The 18,014-nt window shown below is 37.4% G+C and overlaps 1 protein-coding gene across 3 annotated transcripts; it reads left to right on the top strand.

The window, feature by feature from the left end:
- Positions 1-6,661: 6,661 nt before the first annotated feature.
- LOC112159715 (poly(rC)-binding protein 2) lies at positions 6,662-17,165 on the top strand. 3 transcript variants are annotated; one of them, XM_024293954.2, is made up of 13 exons: positions 6,668-6,846; positions 7,635-7,768; positions 9,558-9,581; positions 9,673-9,705; positions 9,807-9,923; positions 11,041-11,172; positions 11,245-11,373; positions 11,457-11,531; positions 11,688-11,747; positions 14,124-14,196; positions 14,279-14,334; positions 14,418-14,587; positions 15,991-17,165. In XM_024293954.2, exons 2-13 carry the CDS (start codon positions 7,700-7,702, stop codon positions 16,025-16,027), a joined length of 975 nt encoding a protein of 324 aa, XP_024149722.1. In that variant the 5' UTR covers positions 6,668-6,846; positions 7,635-7,699; the 3' UTR covers positions 16,028-17,165. The 3 variants fall into 3 exon arrangements, with proteins under 3 accessions (XP_024149721.1, XP_024149722.1, XP_024149723.1); XM_024293955.2 differs by having other exon boundaries at positions 6,669-6,846; positions 11,688-11,729; XM_024293953.2 differs by having other exon boundaries at positions 6,662-6,846; positions 11,457-11,729.
- Positions 17,166-18,014: the final 849 nt, after the last annotated feature.

The raw sequence follows: 18,014 nt of genomic DNA, 5'->3' as shown, positions 1-18,014 counted from the left end.
TTTGAGAAGTGAAACACGTCAGAAGGCATCGTAGCATGCTACAAAGTCCATAAGAGCAAAATAAGCTAGTCCACACGAAGTCACTTTTTAAAATGTACTTCTATCTTTTTTGAACAATTGTATCATTTCATTGATAAATGGATAAAACAGCCATACAATTTAAAAACAACCCTTATAATTGAACAGATTTTGAAATCAAGACATGCATCTTTCTTTGCAGAAAAATGTGTCAAGTCTGATAACAGTTTCTTTGAAACGCATAAAAAACGTGACAGCGCGGCTGGAAAGTGTGAAATGATGGCAATTGTGTTGCCTTTGTCTCTAGCTTCACTGTGTGCACACAGTTTACACACACGCCAGTGAGGAAGGAGCGTGTGATATATATGTAGAGGGGAGGAAAAGGACTTTCCATCATCAGCTGCCAAACTCCTCATGAGCTCGATCAGATCGGTTTGTCCTGTGAGAGACGGTCTGTTTAACGTCACCGTTTCCTTAGAATACTCAGAAGGATTTCTTCTTTGCCGTGTCTGTATTTGTGTCCTGAGTGTGTAAAGCTTTCTCTGGCAATGGTTTTAATGTTTCTTAGAAAATAGTTCTATGATTTTTTTAATGTGTTTTAAAAAAAAAGAGAAAAAAAAAAATGCTTAACTTTTTATAAAAGTCATATTATTATAGTTATATTATACACTATGTAGTGTGTTTACTATTTTTTAGTCCTGTCTGAATCCTTTTCATTCATTCATTCATTCATCTTCCAGACCGCTTTGTCCCTTTCGGGGTCGCGGGGGTGCCGGAGCCTATCCCGGCCACTGATGGGCGAAGGCGGGGTACACCCTGGACAGGTCGCCAGTCTGTCACAGGGCCTCAATCACACACACATTCACTCTCACATTCACACCTAGGGGCAATTTAGAGTCACCAATTAACCTATGAAGCATGTTTTTGGACGGTGGGAGGAAGCCGGAGTCCCCGGTGAAAACCCACGCATGCACGGGGAGAACATGCAAACTCCACACAGAAGGGTCCCAGCCGGGATTCGAACCGGGGCCTTCTCGCTGTGAGGCAAGAGCGCTAACCACTGCGCCACCGTGCAGCCCCTGTCTGAATCCACTATTCCAAAATCAAGTGCCTTAAACATTTTCCAGAAGTCTTTATGAAAAACTAGCATCCATCAATGCTCACTACTTTAGCCAATATAGACCACAATGCATTGCGGTCGAATGATTGTTGTGAAAAATACTTGTTTACATGTAATTATTTTAACAAACCATCAACATTTTAATCATCAGAACACAGTGGAGTCACAAATGTCATGAAATGTTCGTATTGATTTGATTTTCACTTTGTGAAATTGGTGACATGATTTGCAACTTTTAGAAAAACAAAAGAAAAGTAGTGAGTATGGTGTCCGAATTGCTTTTAAAATCCAGAGTACTAGATAGTGTTTTAGTAGTTAGGTTAGGGATGGGGGGGTTCGGACATAGATCATGTCTAAATGCTGCTGTGTGATTGGCTGATCATAAATTTGCTTTAACGAGCAGTTGGACAGGTGCACTCAATTAAGAGGCCAGTTTATAGGATTTTTATTCTAGGATTTTAGTATTTAAAAGTATAAAAGTATTTGACTCCATCGTTAAACCAACTGTTTTTTTTAGCTTTGCCACAATATATTTAGAGGAAGACAAAATCTGCAAAAGTTAACACCATGGACATATTCAAACCTAAAAAAAGCAGCACTTTGTTTTTGTACTACTGTTTTGTTTTTGTATTTTTACTACTTTGTACTATCTATAAAAAATAAAACAAATAAAATCCACAAACTATAATGAACTTTAAATGTGTGAAAAATATGTGTTGGGATGCTGAGTCTAAACTACAAGTGTGATTTTAAACAAGAGAAAAATGTTTCTTAAAGATAAATTTTTTTTAGGCATCTAAATAGCCAAAATAAATGATATCACCGCACATAAACCCATTTGTTGATTATTTTAGCCTTTTCTGTCATTTTAACCTACTGGCTTGATACCTGATTTGGCGTTTTGAGGGAAAATAACTTTTTTTTTTACATCTGATTAATTCGTATGACCTAAAATAATAAAAACATAGTACTTAACATGTCACAAAAAGTTTTATTTTGAAATGTAACTGTTCTCTTGACATTTGAGAGCCTTATCAGAATTCCTTTCCTTTCCTAAATCTGCATGAAGAAACTTCTGAAACTTGTAACAAATGTATTAATTCTAAAGACTATATAACAAAGCACTTGAAAAACAAAAGGATAAACTGCTATGTTAAAATACACCAATAAATCAAAAGATTAGTTTTTAATCTGCAATAAATACAAACCAAAAAATGCATTTGTTCCTTTTGGGGAAAAAAAGTAATTCCAGTGAATTAAACTAAACCCCATTATTTTTTATTAATCGCCTCACTTTTCTGCTTCATTCTGAAACTAAAATCCAGAAATGGTGAGCAGTGCTGCACAGAACCGTGCCGTTCCTGTAGAGGATTTGATAAATTGCAGTCTGCACCTAGCCCCCAAGACATAACAGCAATTATCAGTCTCAGTGGGGGAAACCTATTTGTGGAACACCCTCTTAAAATAAGAGTGGGGACTCACTGTGGCACAACGCTCTTCCTGGTTCCTGAATGGACAGTTTGTGCAAGCACGTGTCACTGCTAGCTGTGAAACGACAGAGCCGTCTAACTATAGCTGTGGGAAGGTGGTGACGTTGCAGTCACCATCCAGCACAGGCTGGAGGATCTTTTCACACCCCTGCAGAGAGAATTCAGTCCCACTGTGCATCCCTGCATCTTTATTTTAGTGACTCCACAGATCTGCACAAGTTGCCCACGGCTCTGGCGAGCATGAATACCAACCTTTGTTCTGCTTTGATCTTATAAAACATCTTTGGGTAAAGATCCAAAAACATAATGGATTTGTTAACAAGTAACAAGCATTATTAGTTGAAAATATTAAATTCACTTTAATTTGCACAAAATTTCATTCTTAAACACAATTAAAATGCTAATAATGGGATTAATTTCACTTCTTTAGTTTTTATTTTATTATTTTATATCACTATGTACTTCACTTAAAGTTGTGCTTCTAATCAGAAAACTAAAGTTTTTTTATGAATTAACTTTAATCTTTGAGTGTGTTGGATTTTTTTTCTTTAGTGTGCAAATATTTGTACTTACTAGAGTAAAATGATTATTATTATGCTGTCGGATCTGCTTTTTATCTGATTCACAGTGAACATATCTGTTTTAATTTAGAAAATCTTTATTCAACTTACTCTAGGTCGTGATGTTTCAAGTCAAACATTTGGTTTTTTGTGTTTAAAAAATGAACCAAAAAGAAAGACAGGCTGAAAGCTCTGTGTCTGTCGTGGCTCAATAGGCAGATTGTTCTGAAAAAGACTGAGCGCTGGATCCCGGTGCATGTTAATCCTGCTGTGGAGAGAGTTTTTGGCTCAGGACAAAGAGATATGTGCCTCCATGACCAGATAGCCAGATAACGGCTGGCATTCTCACAAAGAAAGCTGCTTTTGAGCTTAATACTCGAAAAGCTTGCTGTTTAGAACAGTAAAACTAAACAAAATTAAGAAAAAGTTGAAATTAAACAAGTTTTAAAGGCTATCAAAGGGAATGAGAATGTCATGGAGGAAAACCAGAAATACTTGGAAAAAAAAGACGTAAATTTTGACCAACACCAATAAAAAATAAAGAAATAAATTTTAAAAATCCTTGCTCAGTGCACACTTGAAAACTCTCAGTGAATATTACATCAATTACAGTCAACAATTCCTTTAATGTCCTTTATTTTAATTTATTTTGGATAGAGTGTTGTCATTATCTTATCTTATCTTATCTTATCTTATCTTATCTTATCTTATCTTATCTTATCTTATCTTATCTTATCTTATCTTATCTTATCTTATATTATATTATATTATATTATATTATTTATGTGTAAGTAATGAAGAAGGAAAAAATAATTTTAATATCAAAGCTGTAATGAATGTTTCACAAAGTTTAAATACCAACTTTTTAAATACATTTTACTTTTTTTGCTTTGATTTTTTTTTTTTGCGAATTATACAAAGAACTATGAATTCCTGTTTTTTTTCTCTTAGGGGTTGAAAGACAGTCAGCAACGCACAGAAGCAGTGGGATGTCAGGTGCAGCTGACAAGAGGACATCAAGTGGGCGAGTGGCATTTCATTAACAACCAATGTATGATGGTCAATGAAGTGAAGGAAAGAATGAATTTGGAGATGGAAAAAAGAGAAAAAGGGAGCTTGTATGTTTGATAGAACCATAAAAGTAGATAAACGGAAAAAAGAAAAAAACTGAGAAATTGAGAAAGCTGTTAAACTTTATAGACATAGAGACCACAAGATGACAGGAAAAACTAAAGGACTAATACGTCTCTTCTGTGCTTCATCATCTGGTGCTTTAACCATAAAGGACGTCAAAGTTGTATGTTAATGCTAATTACAAAATGTATTCTAAATAAAATCAGATTACCTTTTATTTTGCAATCTCATTTTCTTCCTTTAGCTCTGCTCCACAGAGGTAGAAAATAAGAAGTTGTAATTTTGGGGTTAAGATAATCTTTTAGTCTGGCAGATGGCTTGTACAGAGCAGCAGGCTGCAGCATGGATTGCCTGAATTCATGCTCTGAAAGAGGAGAGAAAACAGGAAGTGCTGAAACAAACTCCTTTCAGATTAGCTGAGCTCCATTTCTCTCCGTGTGGAGGCAATCAGTGATTTTGAATCCATGACACCGAGCCAGACATGAGTCATCCTCACAAACACAACCGTGTAAACCGCGCTGTGTGGAGCATTAGTTAACTCCGTCAGAGAACTGGCTTTAACCGTTGAGAGCACCGTGGAAAGTTGGTTACAGACAATAGCAGGCTGTTCTGGCCAACAGCTATTTGCATATAGTGTGTGCTCTGATGTGCACCAGAATAATGAACATGTGCCGCATGAGTACAGGAAGAATACAGGGTCAACTAGATCATAAGCACATGGTTAAAGGGCTTTTCTGCTCCACTTTATCCCGCTTGTTCGGATTTGTCTCCACAGGTCTGCATTTTAATTGAAATGTTTCCTATTTTAATTTAAAGCAAAACTCTTCGCATTATGTATCACAGTACCATAAAGTGAAAAAAAATAATTTAAACCAAATACATAGATATGAAATTGACTATTTCATGAAAATTAATGTGTTTAATTGTGTATTTTTTAAGTACAAACGGTGTAATAAGCTGTAGCATCTCAGGCATTCTAGCAGAATAAAACATGAGTGATCTTTCATGGTAAATTTAAGCATCTTGACTATGCTGAAAGGCTAACTCCAGCTATATGAATTATTCAATTCTTTCTTTTTTTGTCTGGCTGTGTGACTAAAACATATTCTGTATCCATTTAAAATGTGCTTTAATTTTTAATTTAAATACATTTTTGTGATGAATATTCTCCAAATACATCATTGGCAGCTGAATAATAAGCTAACTTAGTCCACTTATGGATAAATAAATAAAAAACAAAGGAAACAAATAAACATGGAAAGGTGATCCAAACCCTTGTGGTGTGATTGCGCCATCTGGTGGACAATGGCGTTCTCATAGGAAGAGCAACTGTTTACAAGGCTTAAAAAGCATCTCAAACCACTTAAAAAGCTGTCAGAATAAAAAAAATCACACTATCAAGTTTATATTTACTGTCTAAAGTTATTAAAAGAACACAGTAGTGATTTGTCTGAGGTATTTGGGAACTACAGCATCTATCACCGATGACATGTAGGCAAACATTGCCAGAGTTATTCAATTTTTTAAGGAACCAGAACGCATACCTTATTTATTTTTAACACTTTATTGAACATCATTTTTTTTCTCCACTAATATAATCTGAAAATAAAGAGCTCTGGCAATGATATTCAAAAAATGTACTCAAATTACTAACTTGTTGGCACAAACTAATGCTTATTTAATATTAGCACTTATCTACAATTCATAGTAAATGCTATTTTGTGGCCAAACATTTTTAATTTAGGGCAAATATTTTTTATGTTTTTAATGTCATGTCCAGTGCTCTGTATATGAACATATATTTAGTATATTTTGTGCAAAAATGTTGTGTGGCATCACAAATGAGCAAAATATTGATTTGGGTCCACAAAATACTTATTTATGGCCTCAAAATACAAATTTGTTCTCAAAAAATGCTTATTTGTGCCTATGAAATGCTAATTTAAGTGCGCAAATACTAATTTGTGACAACAAATTGTTAATTTGGAACACTCTGTATATGAAAGTAAAATTTAGTATCTTTGACCTAAAAATGTTGTAACACATAATAAATGAGGCCAAGATGAATTTACATTATTGCACTATTTAATGAAGTGCAAACTAAAAATTTTATATTTTCATTTATGATTTTTTTGAACAACAACCTTATTTTTTAAAAATCCCCAGTAATTTTTACAAACAAAATCTTTTTTTTTTTATTATTATTATTAATAGTTTAAAAGTGTGAAATGATTTTATGGTTGTGTTTTGATTCTTCTAAACCTATGAAAAACTGTGCTCTGGTCAGGGTGGGAGGGCCTTGGACCCCTGGTGGGCGTGGTGACCCAGCGCAGGGGCGGGGCCGTGACGGGGTCATAGCTGAGCGTGTTTTGTCTTTTGTGGTAAGCAGAAGAGTGAAGTCCGATCAGACAGCGGCGTCTCTTCCCTCTTCCCCGGATCCTTTCAAAACTCCCTCCCGAACCTCTCCCCTTCTACCCTTGCCACCCTACCCACCCCCAGAGCACACCTTCAAGGGACAGTTCCGGTAAGACTTCCAGGGACACGTTTTCATTTTTCCCCCGGCTCGAAACATTTTTTCCCTCATCAGAGTGAAGGGCAGGGAAAACTCAATGCAGTCCGTAGGCCGCGGGGTCCAGCTATTTCCTGGATCAGGCAACGCTAGCGCTAGCGTTACGAATGGAAAATTACTGAACTGTAGTCAACTCTTTGGGTCCCGACGAATAATTCTTTACCTCGTAGTTTTTATGATTCTGACAGAAGTGGAGATGAAATATTTTCCTTTAATTATTTTCAAGAAAGCGAGAAGGATTTTGAGAAGTTGACGTAAAATGGTTTCGCCGCTAACTCATCACGTTTGTGTACCTAGCCAAGATGCTCGCAATGTTTATGTCAATTTTTTTGTTTATATTATTAATTCGTGCACACTATTGATTTATTGTGATATATTGAGCAGGTTGTAATTTGCGTTCACCCATTAAAAGAAAGGTAGAAGTTGTGGCATTGCCAGAGTTGGTCCGTATCAGGAAATAGACGCAGCCCCCGGGAGACAGTGGGTCATTGTGCCGACGTGAATGGGTGAACTCCGGCCAATCTAATGCGAATTACTGGACTTGAACCCTCTCATTCTTTAGAGGAGGCAAAGCAACATTAGTGCGGTGCAGGAGCAAGCTCAGCCACGACTCGGTAACCGCCTGCATCACTTCATTGATCCGCTCTGACAGGAGGCTCTAGTAAACACTCACTCTGAGAGGGTTTCACAGCTTCTAGTAGCTGCACCTTCCTGACGTTTCTCTGCTCTTTTTGTTGTTGCAGACTTTCAGCCAGTAGCCAAAACCTCTTTTTGTTGGTCAGTAAGCAGTCTGGATTGAGCAGCAGAGATGGACTCCAGTCTGGTTGAAGGAGGACTTAATGTCACTTTAACCATCAGGCTACTCATGCATGGGAAGGTGAGTGTTGGTGCAGCCGCTCTGCGAGCATCATCTGATTTGGGTCTATTTCCCCCCCAAAAATGAAAAGTTTCAATGGTTAGGTGATTGCAAACTTTATAGATGTGACCATTCTAAGAGAACTATTAAAGACTGTCTTCAATGAAAATCATGTTTTTGCATTTTTCTTGCAGTAGGACATATGTAAAAGATTAAAACGGCATTTTTGAGTATTTCTTTATTCAAATCATGTTGGATCAGGAGCAGACAAACTGTGGTTTGAAAAAGCTGCGACGGGTGGGCCACAGTCTCCTTTCTCTGCTCCAATTCTGATGCTCTTGCTCACAAACAGATTCATTCACATCTTCATTCTGCTTGTTTGAGCTGTCATTCGGCTCTAAATTGTACAGCTGGATAGGTCTGACATTGCTCGCCTTTATTTTATGTTATGCTAATGTTAGCTTGGGCTTGTGAGCTACTATGATATAGTGGGAGAGAGTGCAAGCAAAAGCATGATGGGAAATTATTATTCTAATGTTAGCTTGGGCTTGTGAGCTACTATAAGCTAGCAGGAGAGGGCATGAACAAAGGCATGATGGGAAATGCACGAAGGGCTACTTTCGCACCAACAGTCCCGTCCACAACGCGGAGGCGAATTTCTGAAGAGCTCCTGCTGCTCTGCAGAAAATATGTCTTAAAAAAAGTGCAACAGGTTTTTTTTTAATTTAGCTAAAAACAACATGATCACTATTCAAAGACCCCTGGAAATGATTTTACAATAGGATTAAAATATTTAGTTGTATTGGGACTTTAAGGATTATGTTTTGTTTGTGCAGCTTCTTGCACCCGAGTTGAGAAAAGTTAACTTGATCACGGTTATGTGAGTTCATTCTATTTCAAACGATTGCACAGCAAGGATAACTTAGCAATGGATGATGCTGTTACTCACTTACATTCATCTTCTGTTTTCTGTAGTAAAGCTGTTTCACTAATGGCACCAGTTTGACTAAAAGTAGCCCATACTTCTAAATGTTTTACGTGTTTCTGATGCTTTTAGAACAACCAAAGCACAGCGATTGCAGAGCCATGTTCATGTTGGTGCTTACTTCCTTCTTTACTCTGCACATGACAAACTGAGTCAGTAATCCCAGCACTCCACACCAGCTGTTTATTAAAAGAACTGCTTACTTGAAGCTCAGTTGTTCAGAGTGGGTTTCATTGTCCACCAAAAAAAAAAAACTCTTTTACTTTTAGTAGAAGACTGGGTTCGATGTAGGATTTAGGGACACTGGGCTCAATGGCCATGTCCCTTTTACTGTAAGAAGGGAGGAACAGGTGGTCTTGACAGAAGGGCCGCGAGAAGTTGGGACTCCTACGCGAGCAGGCAGGCGTTACTCCAGTCCACTGTGGAGCTCCACTGATGCTTGCATGAGGGTATCGACGTGTTGCAGCTTCCCTATCCTGAAAATCAATCTCACTATTGATTTATATATATTCTTTACTCATTTTGTAGTGCAGATGAACAGCCTGCATTGTACCAAAATATCAAAGTCCTTGTTTTCTGATTTGGAGACCCATTCTAATGAAAATACTGTTTTTTAATATGTTCTTGTGGCATTTTTTCTGACGATGGAGGACAAATATAAAGAAAATCAGGCACAAAATTGCACTTCTACGCATTTCTTTATTCAAACTGCCTCCTTAAATGTAAACATGTAGAGTGTAAAACAGATGTAGTGAAATGAAAAGCTCAGCTCTTCCTAGGTGATCCATATCCTGTCTTAATGTGCACTTTATCCCCCTTCTTCAGGAGGTGGGGAGCATCATTGGCAAAGTAAGAATGATCATTTTTCTCTCTGCTGCAATAATGATACCTGTATCTTCTTGTGTTTTGTAACTGTTGCACATTTCTGCTTCCTTTAAAGAAAGGGGAATCAGTGAAGAAGATGAGAGAGGAGGTAAGCTTTTTAAGATGTACATTCATGTCAGTTGATTCACATATAATCTGATAAAAGACTGAAATGTCTCTTTTTTTTATTTCTTTCACTTGTCTGTGCAGAGTGGTGCTCGCATAAACATCTCAGAGGGGAACTGTCCTGAAAGAATTATAACCCTCGCCGGACCCACTACTTCCATCTTTAAAGCGTTCTCCATGATCATTGAGAAGCTAGAGGAGGTTAGAATCACTGCATCGTGTGCAGCAATAGAACTAGTGCTGCCACTAATTATTATTTTATTAGTCGACTAATCACAGATTATTTTTTTCCGATTAATCGGGTCATGCGCAAACTTGATGTAAAGCACACATCTTAATCATCAATAGCTTTAAACTAACTAAAAACTAGATGTATAGCATTACCTGGGATAATGCTAAGGTGAATTCTGTAAGCTGAATTTGGCTGCTGAAGATGCTAGTACTGATAGCTGAAGATCCTGAAATTGAGAGCAAAATACGCTAACGTTGATAGCTGAAATCGATGAAGCTGATAGCCTGCTAAAATATTAGTTAAATGCCAAATTATCCTAAAAACCTGAAAAAAGCCCAAGTTAGACAAAACAGCTAGCATGTAGCTGAAATATTAACTAAACTCCAAAATAGCCTAAAAAACTGAAAAAAAATCCTAAATTAGCCAAACTAACTAGCATGTAGCTGAAATATTAGCTAAACTCCAAAATACCCTAAAAAACTGAAAAAAACCCAAATTAGCCAAACTAACTAGCATGTAGCTGAAATATTAGCTAAACTCCAAGAATAGCCTAAAAAACTGAAAAAAATCCAAAATTAGCCAAAATAGCTAGCATGTAGCTGAAATATTAGCTAAACTCCAAAATACCCTAAAAAACTGAAAAAAACCCAAATTAGCCAAAACAGCTAGCATGTAGCTGAAGTATTAGCTAAACTTCAAAATAGGCTAAAAATCTGAAAAAAATCAAAAAGTAGCCAAAACAGCTAGCATGTAGATGAAGTATTAGCTAAACTCAAAAATAGCCTAAAAGAAATCCTAAATTAGCCAAAACAGCTAGCATTTAGCTGAAATATTGGCTAAACGCCAAAATAGCCTAAAAAAAGCTTAAGTGCCAAAGTAGTCCAAAAAGCTAGCATAATGCTATTCTAACTTTCAACTTTACTACACTCTGACTCCATATAATATAAATTAACGACTAGTCGACTATTAAATTAATCGTCGACTATTTTAATAGTCGTCGATCAGTCGACTAATCTTGGCAGCCCTAAATGGAACCAACGTTCAAACATTTCTCTGACAGCTTCTGTTTCACCCGTTCACCTGCAGGACATCAGCAACTCAATGACCAACAGTACGGCCACCAGCAAACCTCCAGTCACCATGCGCCTTGTTGTGCCTGCCAGCCAGTGCGGCTCACTCATTGGCAAAGGTGGCTGTAAGATCAAAGAAATCCGGGAGGTTAGTTGTTGCTAATCTTTCATGTAGTTTCTTCAAAGAGTTGGTTGCTGAACACGCCTGTTTTGTCTCTAGTCAGCAGGAGCTCAGGTACAAGTAGCAGGGGACATGCTACCCAACTCAACAGAGCGTGCCATTACCGTTGCAGGGACCCCCCAGTCCATTATTGAGTGCGTCAAGCAGATCTGCATTGTTATGCTTGAGGTATGAATAGCATTTACGACATTAAATTATTGTGGTTTATTATTATCACATTTGTTCAATTTTTTATGTTCTCTTTCATGAAGTCGCCACCAAAAGGAGTGACCATCCCTTACAGACCCAAACCCTCAGGCTCTCCTGTCATCTTTGCAGGTGGTCAGGTGAAGAACTTTTTTCTTTTTAAGAAAAAAGAAGACTTGAGTAGTGGGTGTTCTATTAATAGAGCTCCTAGCTTTGTTCTTGCTCCGCTAGAACAGCGGACAGGAAACAGGTGCTCACTGCTGCGCTCTTCTAAGTGCTGTTCTCTCCTTGCGCAGGCCTACGCTGTCCAAGGCCAGCATGCCATTCCACAGCCTGATGTAAGTGAAGGGCCCTCTGTAAGTGATCCAATACATATCTAAGTTCAGTCGTGGGAAGCCATGCCACCCTCTTACCTCATCCCTCTTTCACCCACCACCACTCTCTGAAGTTCTGCTGATGTATTTCTTGTCAACTTGACAAGAAATACATTCTACCACATATACTTTGACATTTCTCTTGATAACAGGAGTACGTTTTGAAAGTGGCCAAAAAGTAAAATGCAGTTAATCTTAGCTATAAAAATGAAATCAAATCTATCAATAACGGATGTTTTATCTCCAGTGTTGACATTCTTTCCACTGCCGCACTCTTTTATGCCGTTTATGTAGTTAACATATTTTCAGTGGATTCTGAAGTGGAAAAAGCAGCTTTACACTGATATGCAACTCTCACGCCAGTGTTTCAACCTTTTTTAAACCAATGTATTCTTTTTTTTTTTTCTCCTTGACAAAAAATCCAGCTGCACACCTCCATTCAAAAAATGTAAAAAAAAAAAAAAGAAACTGTAGTCTGTATTGTTGTACAGTCCCTCCATGATCTCATGTACTTTTTTTTTAATAATTGAGGCAGAAAAAGCTGGAAGTTGCAGCTGCTTTTCCCTAAAAGTCACAAGAGTTTTCAAAAATAATTTTCAACTAAATTAATTAAAAATTTAGCCCATGTAGTTTTTTTTTCCCTCCAGGTTATTGCGGTTTTATGTAACCTCACAAAAAAGCAAATTCGAAACAATGCTATATTCTTTCTAAACTGTGATTTGTTTTTTAAGTCACATTCCTAAATGTTTGTTCCAGAGCTACTGTAATTTCTGATCAATTATTTAATCAAAACATGCTTGATAAATTTGACATAAAATAGTCTAACATTATATTCATGTTCATGTCCAATTGTAGCTGCACAAAAGTGAAGTTTTATTTGTTTCTCTTTTGTCTTAATCAAAAATGTAACTTTAATACAAATATTTTATTTATTTCTGGATGAATAAATTTATTTCATTTTAGTTTAAATGTCTGTCGGCCACTTAACCTAAATCCTGTTTCTTTTATTTTATTGCTTCTATTGTTTGATTTGTGTGTTTATTGTGCTTCTTTGCAAATTGTAGCAGTCACTTTAACGTAATGCATTATGGGAGATGTAGTGCAATAACGGATGCTGATACCAGAAGGTATTAAACGGTCAAAGAAGACAGCTGCATCTTCCAGATAAATTCAACTAACAAGGATTCAAATGAGGACTTTGGTTTTGATTTTCCAAACTAGAACTCACAGCTGCTGAAAAATGCATTATAGAAGTCACACAGGGGTACAAGATCCACTTTTGGGAGACGATGCTGGTTTAATGCTGCACACACAACAAACAAGATTCAGAGTTTTTGTCTCATTGCTATATGGAGAAATAAACTTCAGGAGAAGATACTCCTTCTGCTCATCAGACTTTTTGTTGCTGTCAGGAGCAAACACTGACACACACCTACAGTGCCCTCTTGTGGTTGTTAGTGGGAAACAAGAGCCTATTCATATAAAAAATATATATCGCATAAATTTCCCCCCTCACCAAACTATGCAACTAACCGTACTCCACAAAAGGCGGTACTCCAACTTTCTCAGGGTGCTTGTCTTCTTGGTGCTCTTCCTTCAAAGTCTGTATTTTGAGCTTTGTTGCTTGCCGTACAAAAGCCACTTTCTCCTTTATGTAAGATATTTAGATGTAGCTTCATGACTGCTTTGCAAAACCCCAATGCAGACTTTTACAATTAAAAGAAACTTTTTTATTTTAGTTTAAAGTCTGTTTTGCATGTCAGCAAGTTCAGTTGCATACTTGGTAAAGTCTGTTGTTGTTGTGGACTTACTTGCATGGTTTAACTGCTTTTCATGACCTTTTATTTAGTTTTTTTGAGCATTCTGATGTTTTTTAATGGGCCTAAAGTTTACTCTTCTTCGTATGCAGCTTTAGATCAAACCTCTGTGCCTTTATTCCCAAATGAGCTAACTCTGCAGTCTGGCTTTTAGTCAACTAGGTCACGATTTTGTTCTCAGAGAAATCCATCTTTTCTAATCTTCCGATCTTAATCTGCCTCTTTAAATTGCAGAGAAATAACCAAATATCCTGGATTAGTTCAGTTTCTCAACAGCTTTGCTGCATGTTAAGCAGGTGATGCTCACACAATGAAATGTGTTGCAATAACCCACTGCTAAAAGGAGATAAAACTTTTGCTTTACTCAGCATTTAAGCCGGAATCATGACTTCCTTGATCCATTTCATAATTTCTGCTCATAATCACAGGCGACAATGGGGATTCAAACATTTTAGCCAGTGCTTGTTTTCCTTTTTTTGTCTAACTTGTTTGCATTTGTGTGTTTGTTCTCTGTGTGTCCTTCCTTTCATTGTTTTAACAGCTCACCAAACTTCACCAGCTGGCCATGCAGCAAAGCCCCTTCCCCATCGCACACAGCAACCAGGGCTTCCAGGGTATGTGAGCCTGCTGAAAGCAGGAATGCCATTGTTCTATTTTTGTTATCCACTCTCATGGGGTTTCTTTTCAATCCTTAAGCTGGGATGGATGCCTCCGCACAAACTGGCTCTCACGAGCTGACCATTCCAAACGATGTAAGGCGCTTTTTTTTTTTTTTCACTTGTATTCATAAAAACCTCATTTCCTCACTAACGAGCCCCTCCCCTCGTTTTCTCAGCTCATCGGCTGCATCATTGGTCGTCAGGGCGCAAAGATCAATGAGATCCGTCAGATGTCCGGCGCTCAGATCAAGATTGCAAACCCAGTGGAAGGCTCGACTGACAGACAGGTCACCATCACCGGCTCCCACGCCAGCATCAGCCTGGCCGAGTACCTGATCAATGCCCGGTAAGAAAAGCCACTCCAGCGCGTCTGTTTGAAGGAGGCCTGACGGTTTGCTGCTGCTGTGCACTTTTTTGTCTTTGTGTTCATGGGAGCGTTTGGCATTTCTCTGCTTAGACTTGAAAGCTATTGAGAATGAAAAGTCTTACTCGGCTCTGTCTAGATTTGTTAAAGTGGATTTAGTGTTTACATTCAGCCATGAATCCTGATTAAATGTCGTCTTTTAAAGAACTGTTTTTACAGTAATCTATTAACCACCAACGATGATTTAAAAAAATGGTGTTTTGGGTGTTATTAACACGTTCTTGTGGCATTTTTCTGATGATGGAGGACATATCTACATTGACTGTAGAAGAGGACTGGACTGAGTGACTCCCTTCACATTCCAAATAGGAAGTATCAAACCGCATAGACTTCTGTTGAGAAATAAAAATCTATTAAGATGCTTTCACACCAAATATGATTCACGCGACAAATTTGCCCCGCCCCTCTTTCGCCGTGCGTCAAATTCGCTGCTCGCCGCCTGTCAAAAAATGTATTCCTGCCGCCGCGGCTGCATGTGGGAGGAGCTACCAGCTCTGTCTGTGGACATCTCATTTAGAATGAATAGAAGACAAATACGAAGTCGAGGAATAAGGTTTATTTATTGTAAGGAGAACAGCAGTAATCATGTGTTCATGTTTGGGTTAAAGATTATTAAAATAAATATTAATAAATATTGTTAATAGATTTTCCCGGTACAGGGGCTGTGTCTGTATGACAGCCGCTTCTGCTGTGTTTCTGTGTCTCTGTGGCTGAGCTTGAAGGCTGACTGGTTTATTCCAGTCGAACGTTGGTGATATATAAATGTTTGTTGTTATCAGGTAAAGTTTTTCAGAGTTTTACTTCACAATTCAATCCTAATCCGATCTTTGATCCAATTGAAGATGTTTTTTTTACATGTTTATGCAGCTTGTGACTCCAATTGACTTGGACCAATCGCAGCTTACTGGCGTCTTCTGGCTCCAACATGGCAACGTCTGTAGCTTATTGGTGTTGTAGTGGCTGGGCAGGCCACAAGCTCTCAGTAATGCGGAGGGAAAGGGGGGCGGGGTTGCTCCCTGTCAACGGTCCCACCCACAACTCGAAGGAAAATTATTATTTTTTGGCTAAAATCATAGCTAACCCTTTAACATTAATGACATTTAAACACAAAACCTTTAACGTATTGATAATTTTCTACCGTTTACAGGATCAACGTCATTCCAGTAGATTCTGAAGGAGAAAAGCGGCTCGTATGAGCCGCTTTTCTCCTTCAGAATCTACTGGAATGACGTTGATCCTGTTAACACATGAAAAGTTACCATAAATCAAAAACTTTGATTGAAATTTATCTCTATAATGTGTCTATTTTGTCTTTTCATTCTCAGGCTTTCCTCTGAAGCTACTGGACTTGCAGCAAACTGACATGGAGGATCTTCAGCGAACCTTCCCCCACCCCCTACTTTTTACCGAGAGGTCCCTTATTGAACTCAATGCAAAAACCAAGTACTTCGAAACTCACCGTTTTCCCCATGCTTTGGTTAGACGCCTCCTCAGTTGTAACTACAGCATCATCAGGATATTGGTATTTTATTTATTTATTATACTTTTAAAATCCCTTTTGCATATAGTTTTGGAAGACTTCTTTCTGTTGTACTTTTTTAATTTTCTTTTGCTGTATATCTGTACGATCTTCTTGATATATTGTAACGCAGAAAAATCTGGAAAAGGCATAAATGTTTTTTTTTTTCTTATGTCGGATTTTTCTTAGAAAATATTTAAAAAAATGTAGAAAAAAAAAATGATAACATAGATTGACTGTTCTTTCCCTTCCTTTTGAAATGCAGGTATCTATTTATTTTTATTTAATACACAGTTCCTTGTACAATTAGAATTGATAATTGCCTTTTACTATTTGAAAGCTGTACTTCCTGATTGAGGCGTGTTGAGGGTTTCACGGGTCTCAGGCGGCGTCGGGGCGCTGGAAATGTTTGAGTTGAAGTCGGAAAGTCGTTTTTCCTCATCGGTGTCGGATTTTAAGCTACTTCCTGTCTTTTTCTCTAACCTGCTGATTTATTTGGTTTTTGTCATTCCTTTGTTTCCATCGATCAGGACGTTCGAGCATTGGAATTTAATAAGCATGGGGTGGGCGGGGCTTGGTCATCATGTGGGGGGAGGGTGGGGAAGAAAAAAAAAACGGAAAAATATTTTCTTTTCTCGGAAAGAACACATTGAAATGTTTGTTTTAAATAGAGAAAATATTTTTTTTAACTGCAGGGCTCGGGGAATGCTGCAAGGGGCAAAAACTACAAAGACACGTTGGTCTTTATAAGTATATTATACTAAGATATTAAATTATGATGAACTAGAAGGATAACTATAGAATTAACACTAGTTTCCTGCTATCTTCTTTTTGCCTGGGTCAGATTTTTATTTTTACTATTCTTTGCAGGATGAAGAAACAAGTTTTTGTGCACGTTTTCAAACTATTGTAGATCTGGGTGCAACTAAATTGTTGAAGACATGAAATGCAGAAATAAAAGATGTGAAATGCTCAAAGGAATTCCTTGTCATGTCTGTATTTTTATTAATGCCTCTTAAAATGACTGAAAATAATAATTTATTTCTTGTTAACTGTCTGGGAAGGAAAAAAAAGATAAATTTTATCAAATGTCACACTTTTTTCCTTTTTTAACCAATACATCATTTATTGTTGCACATAATATTTTGCTTTCAATAGAACTCCTATATTACAGGTGCAATGCTGTATAAAAACAAAACAGATATTTGAACCCCAAAGGAAACTTACTGTCTACTAGTACCAACACAGAAGTACTGTATTCTTTATCTGGCTAATCCTGCTGTAATCTTAAAGGGTAAAATAAAAAGTTGTTTTTTTTTTTAGCCTGTCAGCTTTGTGGTCTACAGGGGCCTTCATTATAAAAGGGTAACGATATTTTTTTCTTCTTTTATATTTAATTTATAGATCTTAATCATAACTTGGTGCAGCATTCATGAGATGTAAAGTGTTAGGACACTATGAGTCTGGGGTGTTTATACACTATCTGAGGTGGTGAGCCTCCTGCTAAGAACCTGAATAAAGTGCTTCTACTGTGTTACTTTCTCAAACTGAAGACGTTGGAGGCTCCCCTCACTTGGCTGTGTGTGAATTTACCATTAAAACTACATGACCTGAATGCAGCATAAACAAACTTGGCTTAAGAAGACCAAATGATTTTTTTCCCTCAAGCTTTCTATAAATGAAACATAACAATAGACTTACTTGAAGCTTAAAAAACAAGCCTACTTTTGTAAACAGTTTAACATTTTGAGGTACAAAAGATACCAACTATGGTGTCAAATTTGTGACAAAAGTGTATCAATGCCCACAATTCATTCACCACAGGCGATT

Source organism: Oryzias melastigma, linkage group LG7, assembly GCF_002922805.2.
Source record: "Oryzias melastigma strain HK-1 linkage group LG7, ASM292280v2, whole genome shotgun sequence".
NCBI classification, from domain to species: Eukaryota; Metazoa; Chordata; class Actinopteri; order Beloniformes; family Adrianichthyidae; genus Oryzias; species Oryzias melastigma.
Note: the sequence above shows the minus strand (reverse complement) of the source record. Positions and strands in the feature narration are given on the sequence as shown.

Excerpts from the sequence above, each read along its gene's own strand:
- LOC112159715 (XM_024293953.2), top strand. The coding sequence starts at position 7,700 with ATGGACTCCAGTCTGGTTGAAGGAGGACTTAATGTCACTTTAACCATC. Across the intron at positions 9,924-11,040 it reads TCATTGAGAAGCTAGAGGAG|GACATCAGCAACTCAATGAC; the intron begins GTTAGAATCACT and ends GTTCACCTGCAG. Across the intron at positions 11,374-11,456 it reads TCTGCATTGTTATGCTTGAG|TCGCCACCAAAAGGAGTGAC; the intron begins GTATGAATAGCA and ends TCTTTCATGAAG.